At 37.9% G+C, this 20708-nt stretch overlaps 1 protein-coding gene across 8 annotated transcripts in view; it reads left to right on the forward strand.

Annotated features, from left to right (window-relative positions):
• chd9 (chromodomain helicase DNA binding protein 9) overlaps nucleotides 1-20708 on the forward strand; it is a 69909-nt gene that overhangs the window by 30799 nt on the left and 18402 nt on the right. For all 8 annotated transcript variants that reach the window (XM_084405724.1, XM_084405727.1, XM_084405726.1 and 5 more), the window contains 15 exons: nucleotides 8594-8702; nucleotides 10695-10841; nucleotides 11172-11240; nucleotides 12843-12898; nucleotides 13095-13212; nucleotides 13396-13482; nucleotides 13576-13713; nucleotides 15358-15479; nucleotides 16119-16362; nucleotides 17004-17180; nucleotides 17280-17423; nucleotides 17525-17780; nucleotides 17874-18081; nucleotides 19483-19678; nucleotides 19768-19941. In XM_084405724.1, the coding sequence (XP_084261850.1) occupies nucleotides 8594-8702; nucleotides 10695-10841; nucleotides 11172-11240; nucleotides 12843-12898; nucleotides 13095-13212; nucleotides 13396-13482; nucleotides 13576-13713; nucleotides 15358-15479; nucleotides 16119-16362; nucleotides 17004-17180; nucleotides 17280-17423; nucleotides 17525-17780; nucleotides 17874-18081; nucleotides 19483-19678; nucleotides 19768-19941 (2245 nt within the window). The remainder of the gene's footprint in view (nucleotides 1-8593; nucleotides 8703-10694; nucleotides 10842-11171; nucleotides 11241-12842; nucleotides 12899-13094; nucleotides 13213-13395; nucleotides 13483-13575; nucleotides 13714-15357; nucleotides 15480-16118; nucleotides 16363-17003; nucleotides 17181-17279; nucleotides 17424-17524; nucleotides 17781-17873; nucleotides 18082-19482; nucleotides 19679-19767; nucleotides 19942-20708) is intronic.

Consider the following 20708-nt stretch of genomic DNA (forward strand, 5'->3'; position numbering starts at 1 on the left):
TATTTCTCTCAAATATTGTTCACAAATTTGTCTGAATCTGTGTTAGTGAGCACTTCTCCTTTGCCGAGATAATCCATCCACCTCACAGGTGTGGCATGTCAAGATGATGATTAGATAGCATGATTATTGCACAGTTGTGCCTTAGGCTGGTCACAATAAAAGGCCACTCTAAAATGTGCAGTTTTATCACACAGCACAATGCCACAGATGTCGCAAGTTTTGAGGGAGCGTGTAATTGGCATGCTGACTGCAGGAATGTCCACCAGAGCTGTTGCCCATGAATTGAAGTTCATTTCTCTACCATAAGCCGTCTCCAAAGGTGTTTCAGAGAATTTGGCAGTACATCCAACCGGCCTCACAACCGCAGACCACGTGTAACCACACCAGCCCAGGACCTCCACGTCCAGCATCTTCACCTCCAAGATCGTCTGAGACCAGCCACCCGGACTGCTGCTGCAACAATCGGTTTGCATAACCAAAGAATTTCTGCACAAACTGTCAGAAACCGTCTCAGGGAAGCTCATCTGCATGCTCGTCGTCCTCATCAAGCTCTCGACCACGACTGTTCGTCATCATAACCGACTTGAGTGGGCAAATGCTCACATTCGATGGCATCTGGCACTTTGGAGAGGTGTTCTCTTCACGGATGAATCCTGGTTTTCACTGTACAGGGCAGATGGCAGACAGCGTGTATGGCGTCGTGTGGGTGAGCGGTTTGCTGATGTCAACGTTGTGGATCGAGTGGCCCATGGTGGCGGTGGGGTTATGGTATGGGCAGGCGTATGTTATGGACAACGAACACAGGTGCATTTTATTGATGGCATTTTGAATGCACAGAGATACCGTGACGAGATCCTGAGGCCCATTGTTGTGCCATTCATCCACGACCATCACCTCATGTTGCAGCATGATAATGCACGGCCCCATGTTGCAAGGATCTGTATACAATTCCTGGAAGCTGAAAACATCCCAGTTCTTGCATGGCCAGCATACTCACCGGACATGTCACCCATTGAGCATGTTTGGGATGCTCTGGATCGGTGTATACGACAGCGTGTTCCAGGTCCTGCCAATATCCAGCAACTTCGCACAGCCATTGAAGAGGAGTGGACCAACATTCCACAGGCCACAATCAACAACCTGATCAACTCTATGCGAAGGAGATGTGTTGCACTGCGTGAGGCAAATGGTGGTCACACCAGATACTGACTGGTTTTCGGACCCCCCCAATACAGTAAAACTGCACATTTTAGAGTGGCCTTTTATTGTGACCAGCCTAAGGCACACCTGTCCAATAATCATGCTGTCTAATCAGCATCTTGATATGCCACACCTGTGAGGTGGATGGATTATCTCGGCAAAGGAGAAGTGCTCACTAACACAGATTTAGACAGATTTGTGAACAATATTTGAGAGGGGCCATCTCTTGACTAAAAGCAATTCAAAATATTCACTCCTCCTATGCCATGTTTTGAGAAAGTGTGAAAACATGCCTAAGTCGTCAAAACATGTAATTTGCATGTCAGCCATTTCTTTCACCTTAATGTGCCCTTCCACTTGTGCAAAACTAGAAAAAATCCACCTCAGGCTAACGCATAGACTTTTATGCAAATGTTGAGAGTTAATGCGCATATCAAGCATTTCCTGTCAGGTTTTTTTGAGCACAACTTTAGCTGGAAACCCAACAATAGTCTCTGGCGGGTACAAAATTCTAGCACTGCAAAGATGGCAAGCGCAGCAAAATGCTCTGTAAAATTGTAACTCTGTAAGTTCAAGAAAATTGAGTCTAACAAAAGTGCCAACGTTGCATTAGATGTTTACAGATATATTTTATTATAATGTCATGCTAAAGGCAGAATAGCTGTTAGGAAGTATTTGGACCTAGAAGCTCAGATCATGCATGGAGAGTGTTCGTTTTAACCATACAGTTAAAGTACAGTCTGTAACACCAGTTACAGAACCTTCTAGCAAACTATTTTGAACCAAGGACCCCTTTCAATAACCCCAAACTGTATGAGAAATGAGATTCTGCCCTAGCAGTTCTTCCGAGACTAATATATTATAATAATAATATTTTTTTATAGTAAATAATTGGCATTCATGTTGTAATTGTACCAAAGCCTCAATAAATGGTTATATTTTTATCTGAAAAATATTCATTCAAAATAATAATGTTTTTTTGTCTTAATCAAACCCCCTTGTACCCCTTTGATGCCACCTCAGGGGGTCCACGGGCCCCAGTTTGGGTTGCATGAAAAATGTTTGTAACCCACAAATATGGCAAAGGAACAAACATGTGCTAAACATATAGTCCCATTTTTGTTGTGGTTAATGATTCCTTTACAAAATGTACCTCACACGTAATAGCAGTGCTCACACAGACAGCCTCTTCTGGAGAGAATAGATCATAAGTCTGAACTGAATATGCAGAGCTTTATGACATCATGATGTCATCTGATCTGCATTAATGGAGGACTGAATGGAAGAACGTGACATGAGATTTCTAGGTCATGTGCATTATGTGAAGGCCTCTGCAAACTATGTTCCACCATATTGTTTGGCTTTTCCAGCTCTAAGGTTCAGTCTAGATGCTGCTTTGTTCTTAGGAAGGCCACATGCTCTATTATGGTCCATTGCTGAGATTACAAATCTAGTGTGAAAATGTTGAAACACACATTCCTGCTGTGCTTGTAAAAGTGGTATGTTGAATTTCTTCTATGACTTGTTCATCGTGCTTAATGGATTAGCAGTCTGACTGACCCAAATACTTCAGCAGTAAAGGCAAGACAAACCGGACATATGTATGTTCAGACTCAACCCCTCACTGGGTAATTTCTTTGCTTGTTTAACACAGTTTCTTGGCTCAGTCACCTCTGTTACAGATTACATTATTTACCACACCTGACAGAGGGAAGCAGATGTTTATGGGCGGTTTGCAGATACTCCAAAATGAGAGGGGCAGTTTTATATATTGAATTGCTAATAGACTAAGTGGTCGTCTTCTACCTGTCCAGTACTCAAAGTTACCTCTCTGGTTTGGCAAGCTTTTATTAAGCTTGGTTTGCAGCACAAGTGTGAACGGGATGTTGTAATCTAGCATTATTCTGCTGACAGGCTATATTTCATTTCTAGAAGCCGGGCTAAAAGAGCAAGCACAGTTACTGCATTTAGATATCAAATACAGACATTAGAAAATACATGAAAAGAACATTTCAGTAATCACACTGGTAACTTCTATAACAAAGTAAAATCTCATAAGCCTAGAGAAGTCATTCAACTCAAGTGATGTTTAGAAGGAAAAATATTGATTAATAACTTCATCATAATCACTTATTACATATACATTGAAGCAGCAGTGAATTCCAAAATCCACCTCTGTGCAGTTTTCTTAACTGAAGAGATTTGTAGCAAGTGGATGCTGGATATTTATTGTCAAATTAATGTGGAGACATGGAGGCAGAGGTGGGTCTTAGATCTTGGCTTCGTAAATAGCAGAGTTGGTGTCTTTGAGCCTGGTGGAGAGAAAAGCCAGAAACATACTGACCTCCTTTGCACCAAACTGCACACTACAGCCATTAATGCAGACCATGTGATCTCAGACTCTTAAGGAGAGACTGCAGTCAGTCACACAACCATATTTATAACTGAACAGTCTGCAGGTTATGGCTGTGTTGATATACAGTCATACATTGTATTTTCCCCCTCATGCTATTGCTTCAGTACTTTTATTGTTATATGTGTGTGTATATATATATATATATATATATATATATATATATATATATATATACTGTATATATATATACATAAAACGATAACAATAAATACAGTGATATAATTTTCCTTGATACAATTATAACAAAATTCAATAAATGTTTGATGTAATGCTTATGCACCAAAAGCAGAACGAAACAGCACTACTCATTTGAACCGTGCCACACGGACCATTATAAATGTTTCGAATATTCTGTTGATAAAACCACAATTAATGGTCTGGTTTCTAAAACTTTCACTCAGGAGAAATAAATCTGCGTCTAAACTTGAAAGAAATAAAGATTTTACATTAATCATGATAATTATCGATATTGACTGATCGACTTTTATTTTGATAATATTTTTGGCCATATAACCCAGTCCTATATCTATGTGTTCATTGGTTCAATGAAGGAAGAAGCAGGTTGTTAATATCTTTTCAAACTCACTTTTCTAAGTGGAGTTAGCGATGCAGTATTGGATAAAAGTAAAGTGAACCATGCAAGAAAGATTGAAACTGATACCGCAAATTCACTCTTTCCCTGTCTCGCTGAGATTCTCTCTCACACGTTCAGTGCCGTTTTAATCCAATTATAGTACTGTGATTCATTGCAAATTAATTGTGATGTAAGGAGACTAGTTGTTTCGTAACATGCTGAGCGTGTGATGGAGATGAACAGATACTGGATGTTTACATTATACATATATTGAAATAAAGGTCACAATATATAAATATCAAAATATTTTTCAGGCACAAGGATGATTTTAATCTCATTTTATTGGGTATGCTTGTGCAACCATTTGTTGGTAGGAGTTTTTAGGGAAAAGAATAAGTGTGTGTGTGTATATGTAGCCTAGGTTACAACCCTGAAATATTAATGCAGCCTTCTGTGTTTGGTGCCAAAGACCTTCCGCTTTTGTCCGTCGAGCAGGTGTGTATGTATGTATATGTGTTTGCTTCTGATTTATATAGATTTTAAAAACTGATGCATCATAAGAAATAAGAGAGAAACATACACAAATCTCCATGTTCTTTATGACTTACCAAACCACCCAGTTGTCAAACATGCAGTGGCAACCACAGTCAATAAAAATTCATTATATTTACTTTTCACCATCATTGTGTGTGTGTGTGCAGGTGTTTGCGTGTGTATGTGTGTGCTTGTGTGTGTTTGTGTAGATGTTGTTTTTATGCTGATATTTTCAAAGTGCTTGTAAAGTGACAAAGTACAGGCATTAAAATAAAAGGTGATTTCAATTCTAAGTTCCTTTAAGAGAAAGATGGCAGAGATGTATTAATGTGAAATCATCAATCAAATTATTGAATCAATAGTTTACTCCAATTAGCAGGAAGTGCAGAGGGTTGTTCTGTCGTGTTTTTTTTATATAAAAAGTTTGTGGTTGATTTTGGACCCTGTGTGTGCATGTGTATTTTTGGGTCCCTCGACAAAGGAGAGCAAAAGAAAGATGTTTAGGTTGTTAAACCTTCTTACCTCTTGATTTCACATGCTCTGTCCACACACACACACACACACACACACACACACACATAGAAGAGCAGAGCGCAGTAAAGACCAGCTCTCAGTCTCATTTCACAGCTGCTGAGTGGAGCTTGTGTGTCACTCAGAGGATACAGCATTACTGCTTCCACCCACGCCGCGAGCTTCACTCTGATCAGGTCGCTAGGCAACCAGGAAGTCACGTTGTCCCGGAGACTAGTGAAGTGTAACATCATCCAGAGAGGAGGACCCAGAATGAGAACAGGAGTGAAAGAGCAAATGATGCACAGAGCTTATGTCCTGAGAATCATTTCCTGTTTATCAGGGCTGTGTGCCCAGCACTGAGGAGAGATTACAGATGTGTAACCGTTATTAGTGCCTAGCATAAGAATTAGAATTCTGTACAATTAGTGCTGGGCGGAATACTGGTTTCAATTTCTCGTGCGTAATGTATGTTTTCAAATTCTGCCATACTGGTGCGTAGCTGAAACAGTCTGTCCAATGACCATGAAGAACGATATTTCGAGTGTTGAGAGGAGACCTCTATTAACTGCATACACTACTTCTTACTAATGGTTATAACCTTATAAAACAACAATAAATAACCCACGCAACTAAGTCTCTTTAACATGGCAAATACCAAGCTTTATGATTTCCATGATGCCGAAAACGCGGACAGAATCACGGAATCCAGTCACAAGCTGAACTTAATGTATAAAGCGGAATTTAACAGAATTTTTGGATGAATAAAAGTAGGGCTGTAAAATTAATCAAATCTCGATAGGGACTAGTATCTGTAAATATTAAAGCTCAATAAGATTAGGTATTGATGATAAGCTACTGAAGTCTGCATGTTCTTCATGGCTGTGTAAATGAGCGCTACTACACTCATACTGAAGCAAGCATGACGCTCATGGTGTTTTCAGGAAGGAGGATCTGCAGAGCTGCTTTAAGTTCACTTCACGAGCATTTCACCATTTCATTTGATTAAACTATTATATATCATATACACACAGAAACACAAAGGTCTTCACGACAACCCTTCAAGATAAAAGTTTGGTTTAACTTGAAGAAATTATAACAGAGCTATAGGTGGTTTGCAGTCACGTGATTGTGATGACGCGCGAAATTCAGATGGAGGGCAGGAAGTGAAGAGCGGAATGGACGAGATGGCGGAAAGTCCGTACTGGACTACTTTTGACGCTATTACAAGAGAAATATACAACAAAAAATCGAAACATATGTTGGACGTGATCCTTACGTTATAAAGAGAAGCGATTTTTCAACTGAATTGAAAGATTTTGCCTGTAACGTTACGAGTTTGTCTTCAGTTACAGGGGTAACTTACAAACTCAAAGAAAAGAAGAAACAATTACTTTGACTTTACAAAGTTCAGAAACTGGTACATTACACAAACATAGCCACATAAGTTAATTCACCTTTGACAAAGTGATCACTGCACACACAGGCATTTTCCGACGTAGGTTTGCAAGCCATTTTTTTCCGGCGTTTTTCGGTCAATTTCTTGCCTTTTTCCCCCTTATGAACACCAACTTTTGGTACTCGATTAAAAACTCCTCGTGGTTTCATCGATTTGAGCAACCATAAACGACGCAAAACATAGGCATTTTGAGTTTGTTATAGTGGTTCTAAATGTAGCAAATCACTTCCTGCCCTCCATCTGCATTTCGCGCCATGGCAACGCAGTGAGGTGATGTCATATGCAAACAAGCTATTGCACAGTAGAGTGTACTTGTTCAATTAATCATTTTAATTATAATATTATTATTATTAATAATAATATAGTTTATTAAAACACACAGAAACTCAAATGTCTTCATTACAACCTGCCAAAATAAAAGTTCAGTCTAACTTAAAGAAATTATGAAATAAATATATTACTATTGCACAGTAGAATGTACTTCTTTTAAAGTAATAATAATAATAATAATAATAATATTTGTTAAAACATTATATTTAAGGTTAATGTAAATTTTATTACATTTGAAAAGGTAAGCTAAATTGTTAGTTTTATAAATTGATTTTATAAATTTTTTGTATAAATTGAATTTTATTGCTTTTAATTTATTATTTAATAACTTATTTAAAAAAAAAAAAAAAAAGTAAATTTGTATTTGACATTACAATGTTTTTATATTTTATGTACTCCTGACAGTGAAATAAGCCACAATAAACCTATGTAAAGGTCAAGTCATGAAAAGAAAACAATACTGTAATATTCCTTAAAACCGCCAGAATCTTTTTTGGCATACCGCCCAGCACTACTGTACAATCATTTGACTGAAAATGTTTGTGTATGCTGAAGTGTTGGCTTTGTTACATGGCATGTACAATGAAGTTATGAGAGACCAGTGTTTGGTATTATTTATATACTATTATAGTATTTATTAGTATTTTAAATGAGCTTTTATTTTAATATTTTCATTTTAGTTTAAGTTTTAGAAATTTGATGTTATTTTGGCATTTCTGTTTGTTTTTTGTAATATTTCTATATAGCTTAATTTTTTTCCGTTTAATAGTGCATAACTTTCAGTTTTACAGCTTCTTGGAAACATTCTGTAGATTACCTCAGGTTTCAGAATAACTGCAGAGCCAAATGATTGAGAGAACAAATGATTACAAATGCCAAAATAGCTTCCTTAAAGCTACACTGTGTAATTTTTTAAGTTGATTCCTAGCAAAAAAAACACTTTGTTCTTTCAAAATGATATGTGCTCATTAATGTGTAATTACTTCTACCAACTAATCAAGTATTCTCGTAAGCGTAGAATCTGCCATTTAGAATACATACGAGCGAGTCGCTCGAATGGCGCCAGCCATGTTGCGCCTCCATCTTGAAAATACATTAGCCAAAGAGGGACATACCGGGAAATTCAAGCTTCGCCTTTCGCGTTTTTACACTCAGTGGCACCGTGACGAATGCGAGGGGGAGATTACTCGCGACTGCCGACAGATTTGAAATAATACGGCCACCGTAGGAGTTAAAACGCCCTCGGAATGGGAGGGGCTAGAAAGTAATATTCAGTTGGTAGTCAAAAACAATTTCACCGCTAGATGGAAGAAAATCCTACACAGTGTAGCTTTAAAGTGACCTTCCCTAACCACTTTGTGGAAGGAAACCTTTGTGAAGGAATATCATATAATATAAACAAGTATTTATGTACATCAAATCTTTTTTTTCATGGATTGATGCGGTCAACAAAGCAGCCATTTTGTGGGTCATTTGTGGGTCAAAGCAGCCAATTTCTTCTAAATGAATTCCAGTGGGTAAACACAAACAGTGTTAAAACAAGTCTCTTTATGTGTTCTCCCCTTTACAGGAAAATCGTTATAAAGTTCGGAAAGAAGAAGCGAAAGAAGACAGATTCCTCAGATGAGCTGTCTGATGATGACAGACCAACTCGACGATCCTCTAAAGATGACGATTCGGTGAGCTTTGGATTTGATCTATTCTTGATACGATTGATGACTCTTTTATGCTGTCTTATATAAACATCTAACAAGAAAAGTATTTGTAAGTGATCATTCTGGAACAGTAGCACAACACATGCATATTGTTGCTGGACTTCCTTTAAACTGCATAATGCAGTGGTGCTTCCTGCAGCATATGTTCAGTACAAAAGCAAGAGAGACTACGATGACTGCCGTACCCTCAATTAATTTACTTATATTTCTTCTGAAATGACGAACCTCTTATTCTCATCCATGATATACCACCCATCCACCCTTGCAGATATAATTATCCTCTTTAAATAAGGATAATTTAAATCCTGTGTTAATTAAAGCAGTGTGATTTTGATGACTCGGTTGTGCTGTTGGAGTTAAAGCTGCAGCCATGTGCATTTTGGGAAACACTGGGGTCTCGTGGCAGAGCGGGTGGCTCTTTATTTGGTCATCCTGAGATATTCTCATCCTATCCATTTACTTTAACTCATACACATTTAGGTCATGTTATATTTGGGAGGACAGACTCTCTTTCTCTCTCTCTCTCCCTCTCTCTCTCTCTCTCCCTCTCTCCCTCTCTCTCTCTCTCTCTCTCTCTCTCTCTCTCTCTCTCTCTCTCCTCTATACTAATTTATTAAAGGGCCCCTGATGGCCATCTCTGAAGTGCATGCGCACTTTTTGTTCACCCAAAATGACATATTTTGAAATCTCAAGAAGCCTCCAGGGGTAAATTCACCCCTAATGACATAAATTCACCCCTAATGACATCAGATTTTTTCAGAATAGGGCAACATGAGAAAAAATCCCCCCCTTAAGAACAATGTGGATTTACCTTTAAACAGTCACATATTTAGATACAAGTTTAGCATGTGCAGGCTGATGATGCATCAGCCAATGTGTCATCAAAGGAAATAAATAGAAACATTTGCTAATTTAGTTATTATAGCACAAAATATTAAAAGAGGGGTACCCCTAAAATTTATATTTATAATACTTATTAAGTGTAATTTATGTAAAATACAAAAAATTTATTGAAAGTGAATGAAATATGAAAGTGATTATTCATGGAAATATTTAATAATAACCCCTTTAATTATAATACATTTTTTAAATAATAACACTAGTAACAACATGCCACTTGTGGCTTTCTGTGCCAAATTAGACCCCAGGGGTCTAATTTTTTCTTTTTACTTCAAAATAAAAACTATAACTTTTACTCCAAAAACATTGATGTTTGCACAAACCCCTCATTAACAAATAGACACAAAAATGTTTGATATTCAACATTATACATTGTCATAGATCACAATTTTCTAGAGACACAAAATTAGATCTCAAAACTGTTTTGACTGACTGAATCTCACAAATGTTGACAAAATCAAAAATAGTTTAGCCATTCATTAAAAGTGCTGAAATGAAAAGAGATTTGTATTTATTTATTTGAAAAAGGTGTAGTTATTCTGAAATTCTTAGTAAATGTATGCATTTTTCGTATAAATGTATGAATTAAGGTAAAATATATGTATACACACACGCACATATATATTTTAAAATGTTTTATTCATCACGAACCAAGACAAAAACCGGATCACAGTTTACACAAAAATATTAAGCAGCACAGCTGTTTTCAACATTGCTATAATAAGAAGAAATGTTTCTTGAGCAAAAAATCAGCATATTAGAATGATTTCTGAAGGACATGTGGCACTGAAGACTGGAGTAATGGCCATGACAGGAATAAATTACATTTTAAAGTATATTTAAATTGTAATAATATTTCACCGTATTTCACAGTACTGGTTTACTGTATTTTTGGTTAAATAAATGCAGTCTTGATGAGCATAAGAGACTTATTTCAAAAACATAAATATCACTGACCCCAAACCTTTGAATGTTATTGTGTATATCACTGATCATTGAGAAAATAATCCAGACATACACTTGAAACAACACTCACTTGCGTATGTGTGTTTACAGAAGCGCCGTTCGAACCGGAAGATCAAGAGGAAGAAGTATGAAGATGATTGTGAGGCTCGACTGTCTGATGAAGAAATGAAGGTCATCGTCAAAGCCAAGAAGAGCAATCCCAACGCTCACAAACAGCCTGCAGTTCAACTGTTTGTGGTGAGAACACTGCAGTTAGCAGAGACTCGTTTCTCATGATGTATCCCAGCATTCTCAAGCAGTTCTCTGATCGTGAACATAATAATATGATATGTTTAGCAGGTGTAAAGCCAGTTCATCCTTTCGTGTGTGTGATAGATAGATAGATAGATAGATAGATAGATAGACAGATAGATAGATAGATAGATAGATAGATAGATAGATAGATAGATAGATAGATAGATAGATAGATAGAGAGAGAGAGAGAGAGAGAGAGAGAAGTTGTATGTTTGAATATATGTATAAAGAAACTTCATGATGAACTTCATGAATCTTAATGTTGGTTTATAGGAGAACCCAAGTGAGGAAGATGCTGCTGTGGTTGATAAAATCATGGCATCTCGTGTGGTGAAAAAAGAGGTAAGAGTTCCACAATCCTCAATCTCTTTTATTTAGTGTGTTTTACTTTTTCAAAACGTCCAAAACGTTTTAAGCTTGTCCACTTGCGACCATTTCCAGAGGGAATCGAAAAACGCATTCGACCGGTTTGCTTTCGTAGTGTAAAGGCTCATGTGGTTGAATGCGTTCCAACAGCCACAAAAGACCCCCTACTCTCCGCCTACTGACTTAATGCATAAACATTATTGGAAGCGCGCTATCCAGGCGGGATTTAAACTTTGTCGGCTGGAGACCCAAATTTTGTTTTAAGACGAAAAACATTCCAAGCACAATGTTCTCTTACCATTCTTGATTTCTAACACACACTCACAGAGTTCGGTGTCGTCTTGTGTCTATTAGAGCAGAAACGAAAGCTGCAGTGTCCCCTGGCGCGTTCATATTTAAATTGCCAGAGCTTATTTTGTCCATTAGATCGAAAGATCTGGAAAAGAAAATGCATTTACCCTTAGTGGTCGACCGATATATCGGCAAGGCCGATATTTGGCATTTTTTACATATATCGGCATCGGCCGATAAGGAGCCATTCACACATAACGCGTTTTTCCAATCCAGTGCTGCGCTACTTTCCATTGTTTTTCTATGTAAACACGCGCTAGACGCGTAGACGGATGTGTATAACCGTTGCGCCCGTGTCTTGTGTCTTTTGCAGCGTCTCACGCATGACACGCCGTTCTAAAAGCATGGTGCTCTAGTTAAAATCAGCTCAACTTTTAAAAAACGCAACTCGAGACCTTGCATTTTTCCTCATTCCACTGTCCTGCGATCTGTGTAAACGAGCCCTTACCTTGTCTTTGTTTGAAAAAATATGATTCCCAGTGCGCACAAATTTACCAGATTACTTACCAGAGTGCCCTGTTGGTTACAATGTTTACATTTTTATTCATATTTTTACCAACAATTTCTTCATTTGTGAAAAATACTGTAATATGATTACAGAATCAAGTAAGTCTGTTTAATTTAGAGTTTTTTTTTAAATTCATTTTCAAATTATTTAAATATGAATTTCAATAAATATAAAGTATATATATTATATATCGGCTTTACATCAGCCATCGGTCGACCACTATTTACCCGCTCATAGACCCTCCCCTCGAAAAAATCAGGACAGAAGTGGACAAAAGTGACAGATTAAAACACCAGGTGTAAAAGGGTATGGTGTCTCCTTCGTCTACTTCTGATCCGACTGACCAAAACGCATTTTAATACCAGGTGTAAACAGGTCCTTAGTTAAGTATCTGTATTAAACTTTAATGATCTATTTATTCATTTAGCAAATGCTTTTATCCCAAGCAAGTTATCTATGTCACTGAAACATGTTCTGTGAAGTCTGCATATGAATTGGACTTTCATGCGCTTAGATGCAGGCGCAATGTAATCACATTCCTTTTCAACTACCTCTAAATGAGCACTGACCACTTTTCATAGGATCACTCGTGATAGATATTAATACCTGGTGTAAATAGGGTCTATATGATTTACACAGACATACAGACACATTTTTAATGTGATTTCAGACATTATATATATGTGTTTGTAATATTATTTTTATTCTTCATTCAACAGGTTTCTCCTGGAGTGATGGTAGAAATTGAAGAGTATTATGTCAAATACAAAAACTAGTAAGTTAATTATGCACTGATTTTGTCAGCTTTTCCAGTTCTCTCTGTTAGCTTTCAAGCTGTAAAAGATTATGTTTTTCATATTGCTAATAGCCAGGAGCAGCTCAGAGAGCAATTTAGTCATGTGTTGATCACGCATAATTTAGCGCGTGTGTAAGGAGCATTCAGTAATTATGTAAACGTGCGTGTGTTCTAGTTCGTATCTTCACTGTGAGTGGGCGACGGAGCAGCAGTTAGAGAAAGACAAGAGGATCCAGCAGAAAATCAAGCGCTTCAAGATCAAACAGGCGCAGAAAGCACACTTCTTTGCTGATGTAAGGATGCCTGTGTTTGTTTGTAACTTCAGCAAACACTCTGTTCTCACTAAAAAATATTTTTTGTATGATGATTTGCAGGTTAAATGCCATGTCATTTAGTCATCTGACAATTATAATCACTGGGGAGACATACAGGATTTATGCGTAATTATTAATGATGTGTATGTGTGTTTGTTTAAGATTGAGGAGGATCCATTCAATCCTGACTATGTAGAAGTGGACCGAGTTCTCGAGGTCTCATACTGTGAGGACAAGGACACCGGAGAGGTAGCGATTGCTTTGTAAATTGTATGTGTGTTTGTTCATCTGGGCAGGCATTTGGTGTAAGTCTCAAACCCTTCTTTTTGTGTGAATGTGTAGCCGGTGGTGTATTACTTGGTGAAATGGTGCTCATTGCCATACGAGGACAGCACATGGGAGCTGAATGAAGACGTGGACCAGAGTAAGATTGAAGAGTTCAAAAAGCTGCAGGCAGCAAAACCACACACCAACAGAGTGGTGAGACCATCTCTCTTTTGCTCTCTCTTATACCATTATTATATTGTGTTATATTATATTAAAATATTTATTTATGCTTGAAGTGCGCTCAACTAGATATATGCTTGATTATAACTCGCTTCTCCATTGTTTGATGAATTACTGTATTAATTGTACACAAACTTCTCTTTTGGGAAGCATCTATAATAAGCAACTTTAATTAATATAGAAAGCAGGGCTGTTACAATATCAGATTTTTCACTATAAGTTTATCATGGCCAAAATAATTCACAATAACGATATATCGTGATATCTATAAAAATCTTGAAGAAATAAATAATGCTATCAGTCAAATAGAAATTATAAAGAAATTATATTATTGTATAGTATTGTATACAGTCTTAACTAAAGGCTATCAATTGTCAATTGGCATTGCATTATAAATATACACTACCCTTATGAACATGCCCAAGATGGCTTGAAGAACACAGATAAACCAAAATGCTGTCACAATGGTGTGTTAATTCTCTTCATGTTTAATCAGTCAAAATGTCTCTATCTGCGTTTTATTCAGCTACAGCAATCACTGGATGTTATTGTCCATATTAGGGATTTTCTGGAACGTCATAAAAGTCATAAACGTCAAAAAGTACCATATTTTGCAAAAAAGTCTTTACGCTTGCATGAGGTGTTTTTTCAGGCAATTCAAAAAAGGAATATTTCGCAAAACTGCAATGGAAACAGTTTTTTTTTCCGCATTTTCAGGTCACTTGGCGTATGTAAAAGTCAATCATTCTTTAAAGAAGGCGTGGTATGTTTGGACAGAAGACCAGACAGAGTTCTTTATTAAACTCATAAAAGACAAAATAATTATGGGAATACTGGATTCTAAACTACAAAGAAATGCCACAATTAATCAAGATCCTGAAGCAGATAGGAGGGAGAAACACCTCATGTACCGCTCCCAAGTATAAGGGGCTTTCCTTGACCTTGGATAACATGTCTACGTCTCCTTCGTTTAAAAATAATGGCTAGTGCAGTGGCTGGGATAAACATAAACCTACCAACATCCGTTGCCATGATTTTTGGAATAACTTATCGCAAGAGGAAAAAATGACCTTTTAGTCACATAACATCAGTTAATGGAAACGCCGTCATTTTGCAATAGTTTTTATTGACTATTAGTAACTATTAAAAACTATTAGTTTTATAGAAAATACAGGTCTCATCTGTCATATCCGACGACATGCTTTTACGCGGCAGTACCAGCTGCGCTTTGTTTTATGACAGGTGGCAACCAGCGTTAAGGTGCAATACCGACACCTACTATACATTGGAATGTCAGCCAGATACTGGTGCTGGATAATTTACATCACATTATCATATGTGTACTATTCGTTTTAAATATTACACGATAATTAGCACAACGATATTTAATTTTTTTAATATCACAGTTATCGTCAATACCAGTATATCGTGACACCAACAATAGAATAGAGATGTGTTTGGGCTAAAAAGAACAATAGTGTCTGTATTTAAGTATGCATGGTGAATTGGTGTACCAAAGCAGATAGCGCTTTGTTGAAGTGTATCACGGGTGGATAGTGAGTAATTTTTGGTGCTAAAATGCTGTTTACTGAATTTTCCTTGCTGTCTTTATCTAAGGAGCGTCCTCCAGCGAGTCACTGGAAGAAGCGGGAGCAATCGCGAGAGTATTGTAATGGAAACTGTCTCAGGGATTATCAGCTGGAGGGGGTTAACTGGCTTCTCTTCAACTGGTACAACAGGTAAGTAAAGCTCAGCCCTGACACACAGATCCTTCTTCTTTAACTTTCCTCATATATGTCAATAAAACTACTGAGTGGAACTTCAGCATATGGTGTACTTTTCATTTGTAGACTTGTGTCTTCATGGCTTTTCTTATGTTATATACTTTGTCTCTATGTTCTTTTGTTTGTTGTGTGTAGATTAGATAACTGAATGGCAGATAGGCAGGATAGCTGTGTTGTGGAAGTCTAGCCTCCCATTCAGACTTTGGACAGCATTTAGACCAGCAATGGCAATGATAAATGAATTAAATGACTTAAAATTGCTTTTGTACAACAGCTACTTACAAACCTAATTTGATAGCCATTTAAGAGTTACTCAAAGATATTACCAGCCTTTTCTGTTTTTAGTCCTTGTTTTTGACATGCTGAAGCTTGCTGTTTGTTTGTGTGTGTGTGTGTGTGTGTGTGTGTGTGCCATAGCACACCATTTCTATCAAGAAGGTCTAATGTTGTGCTTTTTGCAGTTTATTTTCGTTTTATTAAATTTTTTATTACATTTTTCTAATCAATTTGACACATAGTCTTGTTAGCCTGGTATATTGTGTGTGGAAATATAAAAAAAGCAAAAATGTATTAAAAAACTGTCTCAATTTTCAGGCGTAACTGTATTCTGGCGGATGAGATGGGTCTGGGAAAGACCATCCAGTCTATCACGTTTCTGGAAGAGATCTATCGCACAGGGATAAAGACGCCGTTCCTCATCATCGCCCCTCTCTCTACCATCACTAACTGGGAGAGAGAGTTCAGAACCTGGACGCACCTCAATGTCATAGTGTACCATGGCAGTGTGGTCAGCAGACAGATGCTGCAGCAGTATGAGATGTATTTCAGAGACGCGCAGGTGAGATTTCACACACACGCACATGCGCGCACACACACACACACACACAAGGACAGCTCCACATTGATCTAGACCTCTTAACTGTAATTCAAGGCTTTTGAATTGGTTACCTTCTAGTATCATGTTTTGTAAAAGAGAAAGATAGAGGTGGAAAAAGCAAGCCACAACTCAATTATGGTTATTTTATTCCTTTTCAAACTAAATTTTTAAAATTGTATCTCTGAGAACGTCCATGTATAGTAATGCTTGATTACTAAAAAGTAAATGTAAATGTTAGAAATGTGTCAGCTGGTAGAAAATTTAAAACACAATCACATGGTTAATATTATATTATGCAGTTTTGTTAATTTTCCTGCAAAAATAACTGTATCATGATATGTACTGTTTCTATGATATAAAAATACCCAAACCCTGATATATGATTTTGGTCATATCACTTACCCCTAATAATTGTTTAATGGCGTACGGCGTACCATACAAAACCTCAGGGAGCACAAAAAACAACTGTGGAAAATGTTTACAGGCACTTATTATCTCTCCCGTGCTCCCTTTTGCTCTTTCTCTTTCTCTTTCTCTTTCTCTTTCTCTTTCTCTTTCTCTTTCTCTCTCTCTCTCTCTCTCTCTCTCTCTCTCCCCAACAGGGTCGTGTGATAAGAGGTGCATACCGGTTTCAGGCAGTCATTACAACATTTGAGATGATTTTGGGAGGCTGTCCAGAGCTTAATGCAATAGACTGGCGCTGTGTCATCATTGATGAAGCTCATCGGCTCAAAAATAAGAACTGCAAGCTACTGGAGGGCTTCAAACTTATGAGTCTGGTACAAATGAGACAATATTACACCCATATTTACACCTTATGACAGATGTCATTTCCCCCCAATTTTTAACTTGATATCTGTTGACCTCTTGTCCCGTAGGAGCATAAGGTGTTGTTGACGGGCACTCCCCTACAAAACACGGTAGAAGAACTCTTTAGTCTGCTGCACTTCCTGGAGCCAACCCGCTTCCCTTCTGAAAACACCTTCATGCAGGAATTTGGAGACCTAAAGACTGAGGAGCAGGTGCTGCATTTGTATATACTTTATATATTACTGTGTATGAATTAATATGTATGTTCTGTATATATTAACTCTGTTCCATTTGTATATGCGTGTGCATGTAGGTCCAGAAACTCCAGGCCATCCTGAAACCGATGATGCTGCGTCGTCTTAAGGAAGACGTGGAGAAGAAATTAGCCCCTAAAGAGGAGACCATCATCGAAGTGGAGCTCACCAACATCCAGAAGAAATACTACCGCGCCATACTAGAGAAGAACTTCTCATTCCTTGCTAAAGGAGCTGGCCAAGCCAATGTCCCAAACCTGCTCAACACCATGATGGAACTGCGGAAATGCTGCAACCATCCCTACCTCATCAAAGGTACGACCACACAAAACCATACTGCTATCAAAACCAACATGCCTTCAATTGACAAGGTCCTAAGAAGTCTCTCGCTCTCTCTTTTGCTTCCAGGGGCTGAGGAGAAGATCTTGGAGGACTTCAAGGTGTACAGCCCCACAGCAGTAGATTTCCACCTGCAGGCTATGATTCAGTCGGCAGGTAAACTCGTTCTCATTGACAAGCTGCTCCCCAAGATGAAGGCCGGTGGACACAAAGTACTCATCTTCTCTCAGATGGTGCGCTGCCTGGACATCCTGGAAGACTACCTCATCCAGAGAAGGTGGGAATCAAAAACAAGAGAGTTTACATAATCGTAAAGCACAATAAATTTATGGTACTTGTAAGTAGAGGTGTATTTCATTGCTGTGGCTCTCGTTGTGTTCACACAAACTTCATGGGGTTTAACTGCATTTTGTGATGTTCTGCCCTACTGAATTTGTTTTAGATGCTGACAGGGTTATATATGCAGTTTTAACAAGTGGCCTAATCTGCTTTTTTGGCAGGAGTTCAATGCCACAGTTTGCTTACCCCAGTTTGAGTTGTGTTCACGTGTTCCTTATCTCTCTAGGCCTGTATACAGAGCTCTTTGCTGTTGAACCCCTTAGCACCACCGGTATTACGTGACAGTTCAATGCAGTGGCTAGGATTAGTTTATTTCCTAAGGAAAAATGCTCATTAATTTTTCCTCTTGCCTCAGCTTGTCTTTGACAATCTAACAGTGTGTACAGTGTACCATTTGTGAACAAAGTGTTGTGTATGTTGGCCAATGCAGCTAGGGTGCAGCAGGACACAGACACTCCAGGGACCGCACATCAGGCACACAGTCCCAGAGGCACAGCTCTGCCCAATGTGGGTCAGAGAAAGCAGGAAGTTACAGGGAAAAATAGGAGATTGTTACTGTTAATAAAAAGAGAGGAAGAGATCAAGGACATGAGTGGAAAGAATGAAAGAAAGAGTGACTGAAAGGATGACTAGGGATAGGAAAGAGGTTTACGAGTGAGCTAGGGACGTACTGATGCAACATTGTTATTGGATAAACATTATGTCAGAGATGCTGGCGATACAGCTTAACTTGTATTGGACCTGGAATATTCTGTTAACAAATTCAGTTCCTTATGTAAAGACAAAAAAATGTAAGTTGTTTAGGTTATTTTGGATGACACTCAAAATATAGAGGATCATGTGAATGTGTTGATACATATATTTATAGTTGTGTATATGTTCTGTATATTAACCATTTTTTAGAAATTCATATTTTTATTCAGTGGTCATTTATTCAGTGAAACATATCACGGTTTTCACAAAAATATTAATCAGCACAAATGTTTTCAACATTGATAATAATAACAAAATTATTCTTGAGCAGCATCAGAATGATTTCTGAAGAATCATGTGACACTGAAGACTGCTGAAAATTCAACTTTGCCATCACAGGAATAAATTACATTTTAAAACACAAAACTGTTATTTTAAATTGTAATAATGTTTCACAATACTACTGTTTCTACTATATTTGTAAGCCTCGGTAAGCATAAGATTTCAGAAACATTAAAAAACTCTTACCAACCTCAAACTTTTGAATGCTGGTGTATGATTGTATGATTTTTGTGCACCTACTGTGTGGAAGTGCTCAATAAAGTACATTGATCTGTAATTTCTAAGTCAAACTGACCTTTTTCAGATACCTCTATGAGCGGATAGACGGGCGTGTACGTGGGAACCTCCGTCAAGCAGCAATTGACCGCTTCAGTAAGCCGGACTCCGATCGATTCGTCTTCCTGCTGTGTACACGAGCAGGTGGGCTCGGTATTAACCTCACAGCTGCTGACACCTGTATTATCTTTGACTCTGACTGGAACCCACAGAACGACCTGCAGGTACACACACACACACTTAAAAATAAAAAAGCATCGTAGATGTTCCTGTTGGCTCACCTTTCTTTTTTTCCCCCTTGTTTGCTCCACAGGCTCAGGCTCGCTGCCACCGGATTGGTCAGAATAAAGCTGTTAAAGTATATCGACTTATCACACGCAACTCTTATGAGCGAGAGATGTTCGATAGAGCCAGTCTGAAGCTGGGATTGGATAAAGCGGTGCTTCAGAGCATGAGTGGACGGGACAACAGTCTAGGAGGAGGAGGGGTAAGTCATCAAATGTCAACCGATGTGGTTTTCTACATAGAGATTTGCATGATGGATTCTGTGGACCAGTGGTATTCAAATGGCTTGGTTCTATCCGGACCACGGGACGTAATTGCGACATTTTACTGTTTCTACTGATTAAGTGAGCAGCACTTCAAAACAACGGAACAGTTCACACTAAAAGTGTTTAGGGTCGTTTATGGTAATGATCTTTCGCCGCTACGTCTAATATTTTTGCCTAGAGCCAAACGCGATTCATTCAAGCCCTTTCCGTTCATTCAAGCGCCACAAGAGCTGCAGATGATGTGGTTATTTTAACTACAGTGAGCAGCAAACTAGATACTTTTGCTAAAACGCTGCAGAAAACAAGAATGCAGCAAATACTATTATTTTTATCTGTCATACAGATGACTCTGACTGTTTAATTAAACCAGGTTTGTGACAAGTTAAGTTAACAAGTTATTTTTTTATCATTTTTAATCAGCATATAAGATAATTTCATAATATAAAATATAAATTATAATTTGGAAAGTTATTTAGAGATGGCAAGGGAAGACAGAAAACGTGGAAATTACAAGTTAACTTTTTGTCCTCATGATGAGAGTTTTGATTATTACATTATTTACGTTGTTTATTTTTGGTAGTTTATTACTTAGAGCAAAATGGTCATTACTTTTCTTAAGAGGTAAACCCTGCACCCCCAGTGTGTTTTCTCAGTCCCAAGGCCTTCTTTGTGCCATACACAAAGGTGTCTAAATGTAAAAAGA

This window comes from Rutilus rutilus (genome assembly GCF_951802725.1).
Source record: "Rutilus rutilus genome assembly, chromosome: 3".
Classification (NCBI taxonomy): Eukaryota; Metazoa; Chordata; class Actinopteri; order Cypriniformes; family Leuciscidae; genus Rutilus; species Rutilus rutilus.